General features: G+C 39.4%; 1 protein-coding gene and 1 gene segment (V, D, J or C); both read left to right on the plus strand.

Moving 5' to 3' along the window:
- The first annotated feature begins 2,018 nt into the window (after nt 1-2,018).
- LOC106734475 (T-cell receptor alpha chain V region CTL-L17) lies at nt 2,019-7,629 on the plus strand. Its single transcript, XM_014586266.2, has 3 exons — nt 2,019-2,157; nt 2,332-2,751; nt 7,244-7,629. Exons 1-3 carry the CDS (start codon nt 2,106-2,108, stop codon nt 7,627-7,629), a joined length of 858 nt encoding a protein of 285 aa, XP_014441752.1. The 5' UTR covers nt 2,019-2,105.
- Nucleotides 7,630-15,340: 7,711 nt separating this feature from the next.
- On the plus strand, nt 15,341-16,063 carry LOC114007114 (T cell receptor delta variable 1-like). The segment is given in 2 exon segments: nt 15,341-15,442; nt 15,678-16,063. Coding segments are annotated over 2 exon segments (438 nt in total).
- The last annotated feature ends 901 nt before the right edge of the window (nt 16,064-16,964 follow it).

The following is a 16,964-nucleotide window of genomic DNA, read 5'->3' on the forward strand; positions in this document are numbered from 1 at the left end:
TTTTCCTTGGAGGAGAGGTATTTTCTTGTTTTTCCATATTTCTTGCAACCCTGTAGTGATTTCTAGTGATCTGATGGATGGTGCATTTCTTCTAATTCTTAAAGTTCAATCTGAGTGTTCAGAGGTGTACTGGAGGAGGTGATCTGCAATCTCTCTTCCATTCCGTTCTCACTCTTTGTGCATCAGAATCAGTGGGGATAGAGGAATATTCTGACCCTACATGTATTCAGATGTTTAGATCCTATTCACTTATACCTGTCTAGACATTTACTGTGAAGGAGCTGAGAAGCCAATGAGTAAAGATAAAGAAAAAGAAAAAAATTAGAGAAAAGGATAGAAGAAAATATAAAGTAAAAAGAAAAAAGATAATAAGAAACTATAGATTTTAATTTTAAATTTAATTTTTAGTTTTTAATTTTAAAAAGCAAAAATTGAAAACCACAGTAATTTTTATCTTTATCTGTATCTCTTACAAAAGATTCTTTGATCAAACAGAATTATGGGAACCAGCAGTTAGCATAATGGCTATGTCGCTGGACTCCCACGTAGTCGACCGCGGTTCGCGTCCCGGACCCGGTGGCTTAAAACTCACGCCGGGCGCGTGTGCGTGCGTGCCCAAGATCCCGGGAGGAGAATGGAAGAGAAGGGCGTGACCATCCCCCCTGGAGGGTGATTTCTCACTTTCTGTCTCTATGTCTCTCTCTGTCTGTCTGGCGAGCGCACGCGCCCTATAGTGAAAAAAAAAACCTCTCAAAAAAAAAAAAAAGAATTATATAATGCAAAAAGGAAAATGAAAAGGGCAGCTGTGGTGGTGCAGCAGTAAAGGATCCATGATGCTGATGCTTCCTCATGGGAAAGTCGCAGGCTCATATCCTGAGGCCTCTTTGCACAAGCAGGGTACATGTACATGCCTGCAATCTTGGCTGACTGAGGTTTGGGGGATTATGGTATGAAGATCTTGTTGAGGTTCCTGTCTGTCTGTCTCTTTCTCATAAAAGAAAAAATAAACTTTTAAGAAGGAAATATGGAGAATTGCAAAGGATAGAAACAAAATGTTTTTAATTTAAAAAAATTAAAATTTTTGGTGCTAAGGATTGTATATGTGTGTGTGTGTGTGTGTGTATATATATATATGTGTGTGTGTGTGTGTGTGTGTGTGTATTAAAAACTTAAACTTTACTTCACAACTTCAAACTTCTTTCAGAACCATTTAATACTGTATTTTCTTTAATAATCCTTCTGTTCCTTTCCTATAGCTTCAAAGAAAACTAAGGGGAAAAAAGAAGAGAGAGAATATGGAAGCAGAAATGTAATGAGAAGGGAAATTAGAAGGAAAACAGGAAGATAACAATTAGAAAGAAGAAGAGTTAAGTAAGATGAAAGGAAACTTTTATAGATAGATTAGAAAAATAAAATACAGGAAGGATAATATATAGAAATGATGTCTGAATTATTCCTTTATTTTTTTTCTCACAAATTATTCTTATTAGGGTCATTTCTTTTAACAATATTTACCACAAATCTTGATTATTCCAGGAAAGTCTAAATATTTATATCCTCTACATTCTGATAGCAGAATTCAGTAGGTGTATCATACACATGTGTGTTCCTATTACTTTGCAATGGAATGACTTTCACCTAAATTAATATGTAGGTCAGTAGAGATCCTTTTGTCAAAATATATGTAGGCTTTTTAGGTTTAAAGTGAATATTCTATCATCCTTTCCAGGCTCTGTTAGGATAGCTGAGTATATTTTCTGTGAGAGGAGGGCCCTCCCTTTTCTTCTCACAGGACTTCTCACACTCCTCACTGCCTCCAGGGTTATCAGAAAACGTTCCTCACTCAGTAGAATAATGACTCTCCCCCTTCTCTCTCCACCTGTCCCCACCCAACGCTCAGCCAGGGTTAGGCCTGCAGGTGGGGCTCGCAGTCAGGGAGTGCAGTGGGGGAACTCCGCAGTGCCTGGGCCTCACCCGGTCTGTAGGGAGGAGCTGATTGGTTGCAGGGACAGGAGCAGTTCCAGGACTGACCTGAAGTTCACCACCCCAGAGGAGAGTTAAACATTTTATGGTTAAAAGTCTCCCAAGCACCAAGGCAGAGCATCATGAGGAGTCTCCTGGACATTTTGCTGGGGCTTTTGTGCTCCCAGGTTTGCTGTGAGTTGGGACTGTTTCAATCCGGGAAACTGAAAGTAGTATTGTTGAGGGGAGGGAGGGAAAAGAGCTCACAAATCTGAGACTTTCTATCCTTCTGATAATCTGCCAGGGCATTTTTAGAGATTCTTAGGGGTTAGTACCATCAGCTTGGATTCTTTCTGTCTCTCTGATCAGGTGTGAGCGGAATACAGGTGGAGCAGAGTCCTTCGGCCCTGAGTCTCCAGGAGGGAGCCAGTTCCACGCTGTGGTGCAATTTTTCTACCTCTATAAACAACCTGCAGTGGTTTCGTCAAAATCCCGGAGGACGCCTCATCACCCTGTTTTACGTTCCTTCGGGGACAAAGCGGAATGGAAGATTAAATGCCACGACAGTCGCTAACGAGCGCCACAGCTCACTGCACGTTTCTTCTTCCCAGACCACAGACTCAGCCGTGTATTACTGCGCGGTGGGGCCACAGCGCTCCCGGGACACCTGCAGCCTGTGCAGGAACCTCCCGGGCTCCGCCCTTCCCTCAGCCACAGCGCCACACAGGCCCTCGGCAGCACGTGCACAGCTTAGCATTTTTTCCTGCTTCGGTAGAGATTTAAGCGCAGGTACTTTTGGACTCCATGAGTTTGGGACTTGGGCCATTCTCTTCCCTTCTCAATCTTGTCCTATTCTATAAAGTTCTTACTTAGATCACTTAGATCTAGGAGAGTTGCTGGAAGGCCAGAATAAAAGTAAATATTTGGCTACCATGCTAGACTCCAAAGGGGTCAAAAGGAAAAGGAGCAAAATAAATTTTTTTTCTAGTGAAGATGTTAACGACAATTATTGAGTGTAGTTGGGTTTCTCAAACACATCTAGGTCTACCTCACACAATGTGTCCCAGTAAGGTGATAGCAAATATGTGTCTCTCATCCTTCTAGTGCAAAGGGAAAAAAAAAAATTCACTGAAAAAAAATTATCTGAGATGGAATCTATCTCTGCATGAAAACGCTGCAAACATTGTTGAAATAACAACAAAAGATTTAGAATCTTACATAAAGTTAGCTGACAAAGTAGCAGCAGAACTTGAGAGAATGAACAACAATTTTTTTTGAGAGGTTTTCGCTATAGGGCGTGTGCGCACACCAGACAGACAGAGACAGACAGAAAGCGAGAAATCACCCCCCAGGGAGGATGGTCACGCCGCAATCCCTTCTCCTCCACTCTCCTCTCAGGATCTTGGGCACGCATGCACATGCGCCCGGCGTGAGTTTTAAGCCACCGGGTCCAGGACGCAAACCGCGGTCGACTACATGGGAGTCCAGCAACATAGCCATTACGCTAACTGCTGGTTCCCAATTAAAAATAATTTTGAAAAAAGTGCTACTGCAGGTAAAATACTATGAAGTAGCATCACATACTACAGAGAAATTTTTTGTGAAAAGAAGAGTTAGTTGCAGTAAAGCTCACTGCTGTCTTAAGACATTGAGACACCCATCCCACCGTTGAGCGACCACCACCCTAATCAGTTAGCAGCCATGACCATTGAGAAAAGACCCTCCACTGACTAAAAGATTAGTTTTCTGAAGGCTCAAATTAGCATTAGCATTTTTTAGCAATAAAGTATTTTAATCAATAAATGGACATGGTTTATTTAGACATAGTGCTATTACACACTAAAGACTACAATATAGCATAAACATAACTTGTATATGCACTGGTGACCCAAAAAATTTGTGTGTTTCACTGTATTGCAATATTTATTGTGATGGTATGGAATTAAATCTGCAATATCTCTGAGATGTGCCTGTATATTGAGTGTTGAAAAAAATACAGAAGAAATATCCAATTCAAATCTATTTAAGGACTTGTTTTTCTCAGTGTACAGTGATCTGATGTTGATATTATTGGGGAAAGGAGAGCTTAGCCAGTAACTTGGCCAGAGGGACACTTTTTGCCTCTAAGGAGACCCCAGGGCAGGTGGTATGCACATTTCATATAGCAGTAGCCCTGATCCCTCCTGCTGTGCCCACCATCCCAACCATTTCCTCCAGCTCCACAGGAGACACACCTCAGTAGTCAGCAGCCAAGGTTCCATAGCTGACCCTCAACAAGAGCCAAATCTTCCATTTGAAGAAATCATTGACTCAAGAGGAAGACTCAGCCCCTTATTTCAGTGCTATAATTATGCAGCCCTCGTTGAACACAAACTTTCAAGGAGCCGTAGGAGGGGCCATCAGGTGGCGTGATGTTTAGGACACTGGACTCCCACATGACTGATCAAGGTTCAAGTCCTAGACCTGGTGGCTTGCTTTCTCACTTTCTTTCTTTCTCTCTCTAGTGAGAGCTTATGCCCTGTTGCAGGTTGAAAATAATCATAATGATAAATACACATGTATTTTTAAAAAGAAGAAGCTGTAGGAAATTGTTCTGTGTCACATCCCTAAACAGCCACAAAGGGGCAATGCTGCTTCAGGGAAGATAGAAGTTCGTGTCACATCAAGTCAGAGATTATCCTTTAAACACTTAGTACATTAATATCTTCTGCTCTGCTTCAATTTATGTCTATCAGTTATGTATCTATATAAAATCCATCCACCTACCTAAATAGTATCTGTGTTTACTCTAGTCTAGGGCTGACTTTGGAAATCAGCGCTTCTTTGAATGATGCATGCTGTTCTTCAAAGTCAGAGCTACGTTCATTGCTCTAATATAAACGTAGGTTGTTGCCCATCCACTGCCCACCCTCCAGCCACACTGAGTAAAACTGCCTAGCATTCTCTAATCCCATTGTTTTTCCTGGGAAATGTACTCATGGTTTAAGGCCCAGTTTAAGCTTCTCCTTCATCAGCACCCCTCTCTGACTGGGTCCAGAAGCAGAGGTCATCCCATCACTCTTTTCATGTCGCTTTGTCTAGACACACAGATGTCTTTGGTAAGGTTTATCTGGCTGTTATTGAGTACTGGAGCTAGATTGGCTGAAGGTCAGGACTGTGTCTCTTTCGTGATTGAGACTCACTTACTACCCATTTAGTACCTGCTTAGCAGATATTCTACACGTGGAAGACATACATAAATGAATACTTAAATAATACATGAAACTTAAAACAAACAGTAAAAACAATCCCCAAGGGTATCTGAGGAGAAAGAATCACAATTGTAGACTGAGGGATGTGGACCACTGTCTCCTGTTGGACTGTGATGATAGTCTACTTTGATTGAATTTGAGATGACACCAAAATAAATACAACAAAATTCTCTCTGTGCCTCAGAAAAAAAGAATGTGCTCTTTATGTTCTTTTAACTTTTATTATTTCTAATACAGATCACCTCCACTTGTAGGACTGCTTTGGAACTTATCCTCAGTTTTCCCCTCTGTGTCCTGCTGCTGTTAACAAGGCTATATTGATTCTTTCTATTTTCATATTTCATCTGTGATGACTAAATCTGAGGAAAATGTTAAATAAACATTAAAACTCATGATATGGGGAACCAGCAGTTAGCATAATGGCTATGTCACTGGACTCCCACGTAGTCGACCGCGGTTCGTGTCCTGGACCCAGTGGCTTAAAACTCACGCCGGGGGTGTGTGCGTGCATGCCCAAGATCCCGGGAGGAGAATGGAGGAGAAGGGATTGCGGCGTGACCATCCCCCCTGGGGGGTGATTTCTCGCTTTCTGTCTCTATGTCTCTCTCTGTCTGTCTGGCGAGCGCACGCACCCTATAGTGAAAAAAAAAAAAAAAACCCTCTCAAAAAAAAAAAGAAAATACTCATGATATGAATTACCAAAAATGCTGTATTACTGGGTTGCCACGGGCTCACATCTTCAGAAGTTTCCAGAATGTTTCTATCTTCTCTTTCTCCACTTGAAGATCAAAGCTCCTTCAGAACAGATCATTCCAGTAAGTCTTAACTTCTTTATCTGGTACATTCTTCAAAATAGTTACTTGATAGGTATCTTAGAACAAATACCTTAAACATAAAATTGATTTAATTATTTCCTATCATTTATTAGAGTCATCTGAAAAATTGTAATGCAATTTAAGTTTCCTGAGGACATAAGGACCATATAACTCTCTATGTTCTGATTTATGATCTTAATTTGTAATGGGACTATTATGCACAATGTGTCCCTTGATAAACTTTATTAGTATTTGTAATAAAAATGAAAGGTGGGCCAATCAGTGACATGGTGGGTAGGGTGATTGGATCCCACATCGCCAACTATAATACAATGTGTCTCAGATCTGTGGCTTGAAAAATATGCCAGGTATCTGTATGTGCATGCCCAAAATCCTGAGAGAAGAATGGAGAAGAAGAAATGGCACATGGCCATCTACCCGGAGCGCACGGGGTGGGGGGAGGATGCTTTCTTACTTTCTCTCTCTCCCTCCAGTGAGTGCATGCACCCTATAGTAAACTTAAAAAAAAGAAAGAAAGAAAGAAGAAAGAAAGAAAGAAAGAAAGAAAGAAAGAAAGAAAGAAAGAAAGAAAGAGAAAGAAAGAAAGAAAGAAAGAAAGAAAGGCCCTATATATGTTAATCCTGTGGCTTCTGAGAGTCCTTCTTTTCTAGCATTGTGAAACTATCTCTGTTGACATACCCAGCTGTCCTAATGCACAATTTTTAATACTCTAGGAGGTGTGAGAAAAAGGTAGAGGGGGATCATGGGGAAAAAAACCTAAAGTGATCTTCAGCTATGAGTAAGGAGGAGATTTCGGATTCCCAGTAAATGTATTTTAAAGAGTTCTAGATTTAGATAAAATGGGGTAAGTGCTTCCTTTGACAGAAATATCTCTAAGTAGAAGAAATTAGGAAAGGGCGGGGCCTGCTGAAAGAGCAAACGTGCATGTGTTCATGTGAATTTAGCATCAGAGCTCCAGCAGCTTGGTGAGATTGGAAGACCACCTGAATTCTGGTACCAGGAGGAATGGACTCCACCCTAGGAGCACCATTTTTAATCTTATGGCTTCTACTATGCTGTAAGTTGTGGAGAAGCCCCAGGATATTTATTGTGTGGGGGAATTAGCAAATTATGGTACAAATTCATGCAGGCAGACATTTTATGAAGGAAATATATATTTGGGAGCCTAATGACTTTTTGTATCTTTCTAAGCAGGGGTGAGTGGCCAACAGCGGGAAAAAAGTGACCAGCAGCAGGTGAAACAAGGGTCTCAGTCTTTGGTGCTCCAAGAAGGAGAGATCTCCATTCTGAACTGTTCTTATGAGAACAGCGCATTTTATTACTTCCCATGGTACAAGCAATACCCTGGTAAAGGCCTTGAATTAATAGCAGGCATACGATCAGTTGAAAATAAAAATGAAGTTGGAAGATTCACAACCTTCTTCAATAAAAGTGAGAAACGTTTCTCTTTGCACATCGCTGCTTCCCAGCCCGGAGACTCAGCCACCTACTTCTGTGCAGCAAGCGCACAGTGCTCTCCACACACCTGCAGCCTGACCCAAACCTGCAGACAGGGCCCCGGCCGACCTCGCTGTGGGTAGGCTGGCGAAGACATAGAACAGTTCTCATTCGCACGGGCAGGTGGTGAAATAAACGTACAGATGCTAGTGTGGCAGTATGTGAAGGTGATTATTACAGTGAATAAAAGGAAGTTAGATGGCTAATGAATGACCAACCTGTAACAGACTTCCTAATTCTTAAAGCATTAATAATACCTAATACTTAAATATTAATAGTACACAAAGTATGGACTTTTTACAAGCATTCAACCAGTCGTGGGCAACTAACTGGGACTTTGATACATTGCTGATGAAATGCCAATTGGTCTGATGACATTGGAAAGGCATTTGACAGTTTGGTATAAAGTACTCTTACTATATGACCGGAAATCCCACTGCTAGGTATTTATTCAAGATGGGTACAAGAAAGTTCATAGCAGTTATATTCATAATAGCAATATACTGAAGAAAATGTCTGCAAACAAGAGAATAAATAGGTAAATAGTGCGATATGCATTCCATGGAATAGTAATCAGCTGTAAAATGGACTGTCTGGTGCACAGCACAACGTAAGTAAACCTCACATTTATAGTGCCTAGCAACACTGCCACACACAAAAGGGTACATGGACTGTTTGATTCATTTATATGCATTTCTCAAATGGGTAAACTCATCCATGACGGGTAAATACGACAGTAGTTAGATCTGTGGGCCGTTTGCACAAAACTCCTCTAACTACACTTATGACCCATTTATTTCACTCTATAAGTTATATTTCAACCAAAAATAAAGGTAAGTACTGGGAACCAGCAGTTAGCGTAATGGCTATGTTGCTGGACTCCCACGTAGTCGACCGCAGTTCGTGTCCCGGACCCGGTGGCTTAAAAAAAAAAAAAAACTCACGCCGGGCGTGTGTGCGTGCGTGCCCAAGATCCCGAGAGGAGAATGGAGGAGAAGGGATTGCGGCGTGACCAACCCCCCTGGGGGGTGATTTCTCGCTTTCTGTCTCTATGTCTCTCTCTCTGTCTGGCGAGCGCACGTGCCCTACAGTGAAAATCTCTCAAAAAAAAAAAAAAAAGGTAAGTACTGAAATTAATGAGACAGGAACAAACACAAAACAATGAAGGGAAAAATCTAATGCTGAATATTTTTTTATAAACCTTAACAGAAGATAAATATTTGATAATGTTGAAAATGGAAAGCATGGAAAACAATGTGGTTAAACAATGGTAAATTGATAAATGGTTCCCAACCATGCCCGGGTCTTAATACCCAGCATCCGTGAGTGTGTTACCTGACACAGTGAATGCGTTTTCTAGAGCTGCCATATTAAACCAAAGATCGGACGGCTTAGAACAGAAATGTACTGCCCATGGTCCCAGTGGCTGGAGGTCTGAAACCAAGATTCAGCAGAGCCATCTCCCTCTGAGGGTGAGGGAAGATCTGCTCCGGATCTCCTTTTGGGTTTCTGAGAGTCTCAGCTGACTCCCCAGCTGGCTGAAGGTCATGTCCTCCCTGTATCTCCCCCTTCACCTCCCCGCTGTGTGAGCCCATCTCTGCATGAAGTCATTTTTATGACTCCAGTTATGTTGGACCAGGAGCAGCCCACCCTATTGTAGAATCTCACTTTAACTTAACTAGTTACACCTGCACTGGCCTTATTTCCAAATAAGGTCACATTCTAAGAAGATTAGGACTTCAATGTATGAGTTTTGGGAGGCCACAATTCGACTGAATAGCACCCGAGTAAAGGTACTTTGCAGTTGTGATAAATTCAAGAATCTTGAAGTGAAGAGATTATTCTGGAGTATCCAGGTGGACCCAATGTAATTGCATGGGTCATTATAAGAGGGACAAAGAGAAAGGACAAAAAAAGTGACCTGATGTCAGAATGAGGACAGCCTGTCAAAGGTAGAAAAGGCAAGAAAATGAATTATTTCCGATAGCCACCAGATGGAACTCAGAACTGGCTCCTTTATTTCAGCTCACTTGAAACTGCTATGAACTTGTGACCTCAAGTTGTAAGAGAAGATAGGTGTGCTGTTTTAAGCCACCAAATTTGCGACTTGTTATAGGAACAGTTGGAAACTAATAAAAACAATAAGAAACACTGAAGTACAGACACATCTAGAGATATTGCAGAAATTTAAAATTTCATTTCTATCAGACCAACGGAAGTTAAATGCTTGTCATATGAGGTGAGACAAGCTTATGTGGAGATAGGGTTGTAGCACTTTTCCAGATGGAGAGAAACAATCACACAAACGTTAATTCATGTCACCACGTAGGAAAACAAAACTAGTTTGCCTTCACAGTTAAGCAAATAAACATACACAAAAAATTACCAATTCCAATTCCTGCTAACTACATTAAAGGAGTTTAAATCTTTGAAGAAGGAGGCATTTATGAGAACACTAACTGTAGCACTGTTTAAAAATAATGAATATAATTAATCAATACTAGAGTGGAAAAACAATAGCTTATTCATAAATGAAAGTAGACAATTATTACAAAGAAATGGTTCTAAATATATTTTCTTAGAAATATTTTCTTAAGGAACTAGCAGATGGCATAATGATTACGTCGCTATACTCCCACACCGTCAATCGTATTTTGAGTCCTGGATCAGCGGCTTAAACCTCTTGCTGGGTGTGAAGAGAATGGAGGAGATGGGATTGCAGCGTGGTCAGTCCCTCTGGGGGTGATTTCTTGCTGTCTCTCTTTCTCTCTGTGTCTCTCCAGCAAGTGCACGCTCCCTCTAGCAAAAATCTCTCTCTTAAAAAAATAAAAACCACAGGCAACAGGTGGTGTGGCGGTTAAGGCACTGGACTCCCACACGGCTGACCATTGTATGAGTCTGGACCTGGTGGCATGCTTTCTCACTTTCCATTTTTGTTTCTATCTCTCTCTGGTTAAATTTAATAATAATAATAATACAATTAAATTAAATAAATGAATAAATCTTTAAAAAAGAAATAATTCTTAAAAATAAAATGTTGAATGTAAAAAAAATGGTCAGAATGATATATTCTACATAACATAATGAGAAATCTCAAAATATAAACAGAATGCTATATATTGTTTGGAATATGTTATCTCTAAGGGTAAAATTTATAAAAATAAATAGCCATAGAATCTTCTACTAGTTGTTACTATTAATACTTTGGAAAGATAAGAAGAAACAGAAGTTACTGCTTTAGCTTTGTCTGTAATGTTTGAGAAAAAGAAGGAAAATCTGCAGATAACAAAGCAAAACTCAATGTCTATTTACCCTTTTTTTTGGAGAGATGTTTTTCTATGGGGTATGTGCATTCACCAGAGAGACAGAAAGACAGAGAGACAGAAAGTGAGAAGTCCCCTCCACAGAGAGATGGCCTCGCCACAATCCCTTCTCCAGTCTCTTCTCGGGATTTCAGGGACCCATGCACACACGCTTACAGTAAATTTTAAGCTGTCGGGTCTGGGACTCGAACTGTGGTTTACTACATGGGAGTCCAGTGATATAACCATTATGCCATCTGCTGGTCCCTAGTATCTATTTATTCTAATTGCTAAAAGGTGTTTGCTATAAATTTTTCTGCACTTTTCTATGTGAGAATTACTTAATTTGTTAAAAAATAATTTTAAGCAACCAAAGTTATTACTGTTCCCACCAGTCTATAGAATGGAGAACAGAAAACCTATTACTCTTCCAAATATATTCCAGGTAGACCATTTGTGGATAAGTAAAAAGAAAATATAAAATATTTTTTTTAGAATTCAAGAGCTTGACATAACTTTTTTCACTAAATGAATTTTCAGTATAAAAACAGGAAAAAATGTTCATTCCGTCAATGTCCAGAGATAGAAATATTTTTATTTTGGATAGCATTTATACTATTAAAAATTTTTAGTATTTTTACCGGTGAAATAACATTTTGTGAGAGGTTTTATCTTCCTGGTAATGTTAAAAATATTTCAGAATAACACCAAAAATACATGTGTACTCATGACAATAATGCAACTGAATATTTTAATTTAGAGGTCCCATGGATTCTCCCTTTCTAGATCTTACATTATAAGTAATATGACTTTAAGATCACTGATACTCCAATACACAACTAAAGAGACTACAGAACTTAAAAGTTCATTTTGATTTCATTTTTCTGAGCGAATGCTTTGCTGTTGTGAAATAATTGATTCACATGCTTGGTGGGTAAGCAGAAAGGAAGGGAAGGGATAACTTCTGGTTCATCTCTAATAGAGAAGTCAAGGATTGATGGGCATGTTCAGCTTAGAATTGGGTTGAGGTGAGAGCAGAGTCAAAACATGAATGAGTATTTGCATTCACAGCCATGATCCATAATAACTTTATTTCATAGAAATCCCTTAGATCTTGTCACAGATTAATCTACTAAATTTAGAAATTTTAAATGCACAGTCTCTTTCCAATTCTATAATAAATTTCTTTCAGTATGAAGCTCCACGTGTGTCCCTTACCAGATTTAATCATTTGTCAAGCTAGTGTTTAGGATGGGCAAAGTTTATCATCCTGGGTGTCATAACACATTCAAACATGATCCAGCCAGAAGCCACAGTTCAGAGGCAGCCCTGTATGCTGCCGAGGCCCTGCACCTGGGCTGTCAGAAGCACAGAGCAGGGCCCTTAGAAGAGGGAATCCCACCGCATGCATCTCCCCAGGCTGCTGTGGGCACTCTTGGCCTCCATCTACTCAGGCACAAATAATTGCAAACCAGGTCACTGGCTGCCTGTCAGGATTCAGAGGTAATATGAGACAGAGGAAAACATGCCCAAATAATTACACTCTTTTTCCTTCCTCACTCATTGTTATATTATTTTGAGCTGTATCAAGGAACAGGAATGATTTTAGAGGTCTTGTCTTTAATTTCTTTTCTAGCCATATATTTGCTTTTGGGTCCCCTTGTACTAAATAATTAAAACAATGAAACTAAATGGAAGATTGACAGCTATATTTTGCACAATCATGTAACAGCATCAAAATTCAGTCACCGACCCCTTCCATGTTGACTTGCCCTACGTGCTTGGAGCCTGTAGATGTCATGTTCTGTAGGACTGGGTTATAACATTGTGCCAGAGAAGTTGCACTCTTAGCATGACTTTATTTTACAAATTTAAAAATATACCTAACCAAAGAATTTAAGAAGTGACATTATTTTGAGGTCAATGGGATAAAAAGTGTGATAACTGAACATTTCCAGAACACATGATCTAATAAGTACAATTTATTTGTGAGGGCAACCAAATGGAATATCCTGATCCCTTCTAGAATATGATAAATAAAACTCAAAGTCTGATTTTGAAAGAATAATATCATATTCTTAATTTCATAAAAATTATTTCATAAAATTTCATAAATTTTATTACATGAAATCTTAAATATGGCTGAGTGTTTTGCTCTAGTCTTCCAGGAAGGATCATTTTATTTTTTATGGTCACTTTTTACTTAAGTCCTGTGGTCATTACCTTGGAGGACTGTGTGCATGTGAGCGCTGGTACACATGCAAACCCCGGGAGACCTCACTGCATGTCACCCATGAGTGCTGACAACCCACCGCATGCATCTCCCCAGGCTGCTGTGGGCACTCTTGGCCTCCATCTACTCAGGCACAAATAATTGCAAACCAGGTCACTGGCTGCCTGTCAGGATTCAGAGGTAATATGAGACAGAGGAAAACATGCCCAAATAATTACACTCTTTTTCCTTCCTCACTCATTGTTATATTATTTTGAGCTGTATCAAGGAACAGGAATGATTTTAGAGGTCTTGTCTTTAATTTCTTTTCTAGCCATATATTTGCTTTTGGGTCCCCTTGTACTAAATAATTAAAACAATGAAACTAAATGGAAGATTGACAGCTATATTTTGCACAATCATGTAACAGCATCAAAATTCAGTCACCGACCCCTTCCATGTTGACTTGCCCTACGTGCTTGGAGCCTGTAGATGTCATGTTCTGTAGGACTGGGTTATAACATTGTGCCAGAGAAGTTGCACTCTTAGCATGACTTTATTTTACAAATTTAAAAATATACCTAACCAAAGAATTTAAGAAGTGACATTATTTTGAGGTCAATGGGATAAAAAGTGTGATAACTGAACATTTCCAGAACACATGATCTAATAAGTACAATTTATTTGTGAGGGCAACCAAATGGAATATCCTGATCCCTTCTAGAATATGATAAATAAAACTCAAAGTCTGATTTTGAAAGAATAATATAATATTCTTAATTTCATAAAAATTATTTCATAAAATTTCATAAATTTTATTACATGAAATCTTAAATATGGCTGAGTGTTTTGCTCTAGTCTTCCAGGAAGGATCATTTTATTTTTTATGGTCACTTTTTACTTAAGTCCTGTGGTCATTACCTTGGAGGACTGTGTGCATGTGAGCGCTGGTACACATGCAAACCCCGGGAGAACTCACTGCATGTCACCCATGAGTGCCGACAAAGGGAGGAGTACCTGCCTGCAATTTACTACTACTTCTGGACTGAAAAGCTGGGGATGAAACTTAATTTCTTCTTCTTTGAAAAATTTTTTTTGCCTAAATCAGAAGAACGTAACTGTTAGTTTGACTACTTTTCTTGTTGACTTAGCAGATGAAGTAAACTGATAGCATTAATTCAGATTGAAGAACTTATCTGAATCTTGTTTTGTGTGCAGGTACAATGTATTAATACCTGCAATATTAACTGGATTAGACAGTTTCTGCAGTTCTACATCCATGTATAGGCTCCCTCCCATCCCCTTCCACATCATTAGTTTATTGAATTTCATAAACTGGTCTTAAAACATTGAAAGATGTCTCTTTTAACAGGTTTTAAACTTTTACACGTTAGTGCTGAGGCAAACCAAAGGTAAATTTCACAAGGTTTTTGCTTCCTCCTTTAGCAACATTTGATGAAGGATCTTTCAAACATTTGTGGTAGATGAAAATAGATCGAACACTCTTTTTCCCCTCAATCTTAAACCATGAACCAAGTGTTTGATCCAAATTGCACAAGATAAGTAAACTTAAATTGCATCTGTTAACCAATCTGAGAGTATTTCCATAAACATAGCTATGTTGAAATAAAGTTTTAAAATGCAATAAACAAACAAAAGACCTGAAGTATCTGAAGAGTTTCTCAAAGTATAACTTGTTTTGAAACTATATTTTTTGTACAACTTAAGCAAAGTCCAAGAACTTAGTAAGGACGAAGAGACACAGTAGGGATTTTTGGGGTTCTTTGTTTTTTGTTTTTGTTTTTGTTTTTTAACAAGATTGCCTTTAATAGAAAAAGCCAAAGATCTATGAGTTTAAATTTTTTTTTTTTTTACATTGGATTCTGGAGAAAATGAATACATCGAAGACCAGGAAGTAGATTACAAGGAGGACTCATGTCTCATGATGATAAATTGAAAGATAAATTAGTAATGGTAAATGAATGCAACCTCAGAATTATTCCACTAAATACTACCAATGAATGTCTACTTGCTCACTGTGCATTTTCTCTCAGTTCCAGTGCTTAATACAAACTGTTTTCCTCACATGCCTGTTTTAGACACTGCCTAGCTTACTAACAGGAAAAAGCAAGTAAACCAAGTAAAGAGTTGGGGCAAGCCAGACTTTCCTCATCTGTGTATAACCATGTGGTCTGTGAACATGAGAAACACCATTTCCTGTTTTGGTGAGCAGAATCAGAATCTAGAAACTACACGTATACACCGCCAGGCACTGAGACGCCTGTACTTAAGGGAGGAGGAAACACATCTGAGTAGGAAACACAGGCCACATGCTGCTGCTCTCCAGCCTGCTGTGGGTGACAGTGGCCTTCACCTGCTCTGGTATGGAGGGTTCCAAACTTGGGTAAGACTGTAGGGGGTGAAAGGAGGAAAGGACTGCACACAGTAGTTAGGTGCTTTCGGAAGGACTCGATGATTAGAAAGGGGGGCTAAAGAAAAGCAAGCTTAGTATGATTTCAGTTTGGTTTGTCCTTGGGTCCACGTTTGTTTAATTCTTACACTATTTATTTATTACATCAGAGAATCAGCTCTGGTTTCTGATTTTCTTTCCCCACAGGATCCAGTGCGGCCCAGAAAGTTATTCAAGCACAGCCAGCTATATCCGGGCCAATGGGGACATCCGTCACCCTGGAGTGTGCGTATGAGACAAGCTGGACCTCATACGTTCTTTTTTGGTACAAGCAACTTCCTAGTGGAGAGATCGTTTTCGTCATAAGTCAGCCTTCTAGTAGCCAAAATGAAAAGAATGGTCGCTATTCTTCTGACTTGAAGAGATCAGCTAAATTGATCAGCCTCACCATTTCATCTTTACAACTAGAAGATTCAGCAAAGTATTTCTGTGCTTTCAGAAAACTCACAGTGCTTGAAGTAATAGTAAAAGCTGAACAAAAACCCCAGAGCTTAATAAGAAAAATCATCCCTCTGCTTCAGGAGTCCAGCTGAGATGCACACCTGCAGATCCCAGACAAGTAGTGACTCTGGTTGTTTAATCTGTGGTCTGGATCACAAGTTTAAATTCTATGTAAAACCTCATATTTCACTTGAAACAGGTGTCCATAGCAACTTTCTTCTAGTACATTCTCAGTCTTGAAGTAAGTTTTGGGTTAAAATAAGCCATACAGAACATGTCTAAAAGTGCTAAATTGAAAAAATTTGCCTCATAGTAAGTTAAAATGACAATTTCACTTAAAGATGCTCACATTACAAATCTGAGTCTAATTGTCTGGAATTGCCATAAAAAACATTTTCCAAGACCTTTTCCCTTAAGCTTCATATCTGTTAGGTGTCCAAGAAGCAGAACCTCCATGAGTGACATGGAATTAGAGATTAATTTTGAGCTTTAGATCTTATGTAATTGTTGGAGCTGGTGGAGGCATCTGTGAAAGTTTTTTTCCTTGACTGAATTTACCATAGGGTCTTTATGTTAACATTCAGGAAGGAAGGTTGAGATGTGGACATGAGTATGAACAGACTGTGACTGGTAAGGAAGTGCTGGAACCCCTGAGGACAATTAGAACCTACAAGGAAAACTAAAACTTGCCTGTCTCTTATCTAGACCACCAGCAACATGTGTGAGTGGCCACAGTGCCCAGAGCCTACACCAACCTGAAGAGCGAAAACATCATATCTACGGTCCAAATCTTTCACAGGTTTGTCAGATGGCCAGTCCTGACCCAGAGCAATACAAAGAAGCATATTTGGAAAACACATTTGTCATCATGGCATCCAAATACCCCTCTTTTAACAACACTAAGGTTTCAAATAAAGACAATTGAAAAGTTAGGTTCCCTGCTAATAGAAAATGCAAGTAGTCCTCATCTATCCAAAAAACATAAGAACTCTT

The sequence above is a fragment of the Tupaia chinensis genome, unplaced genomic scaffold (genome assembly GCF_000334495.1).
Source record: "Tupaia chinensis unplaced genomic scaffold, TupChi_1.0 Scaffold000126_2, whole genome shotgun sequence".
Classification (NCBI taxonomy): domain Eukaryota; kingdom Metazoa; phylum Chordata; class Mammalia; order Scandentia; family Tupaiidae; genus Tupaia; species Tupaia belangeri.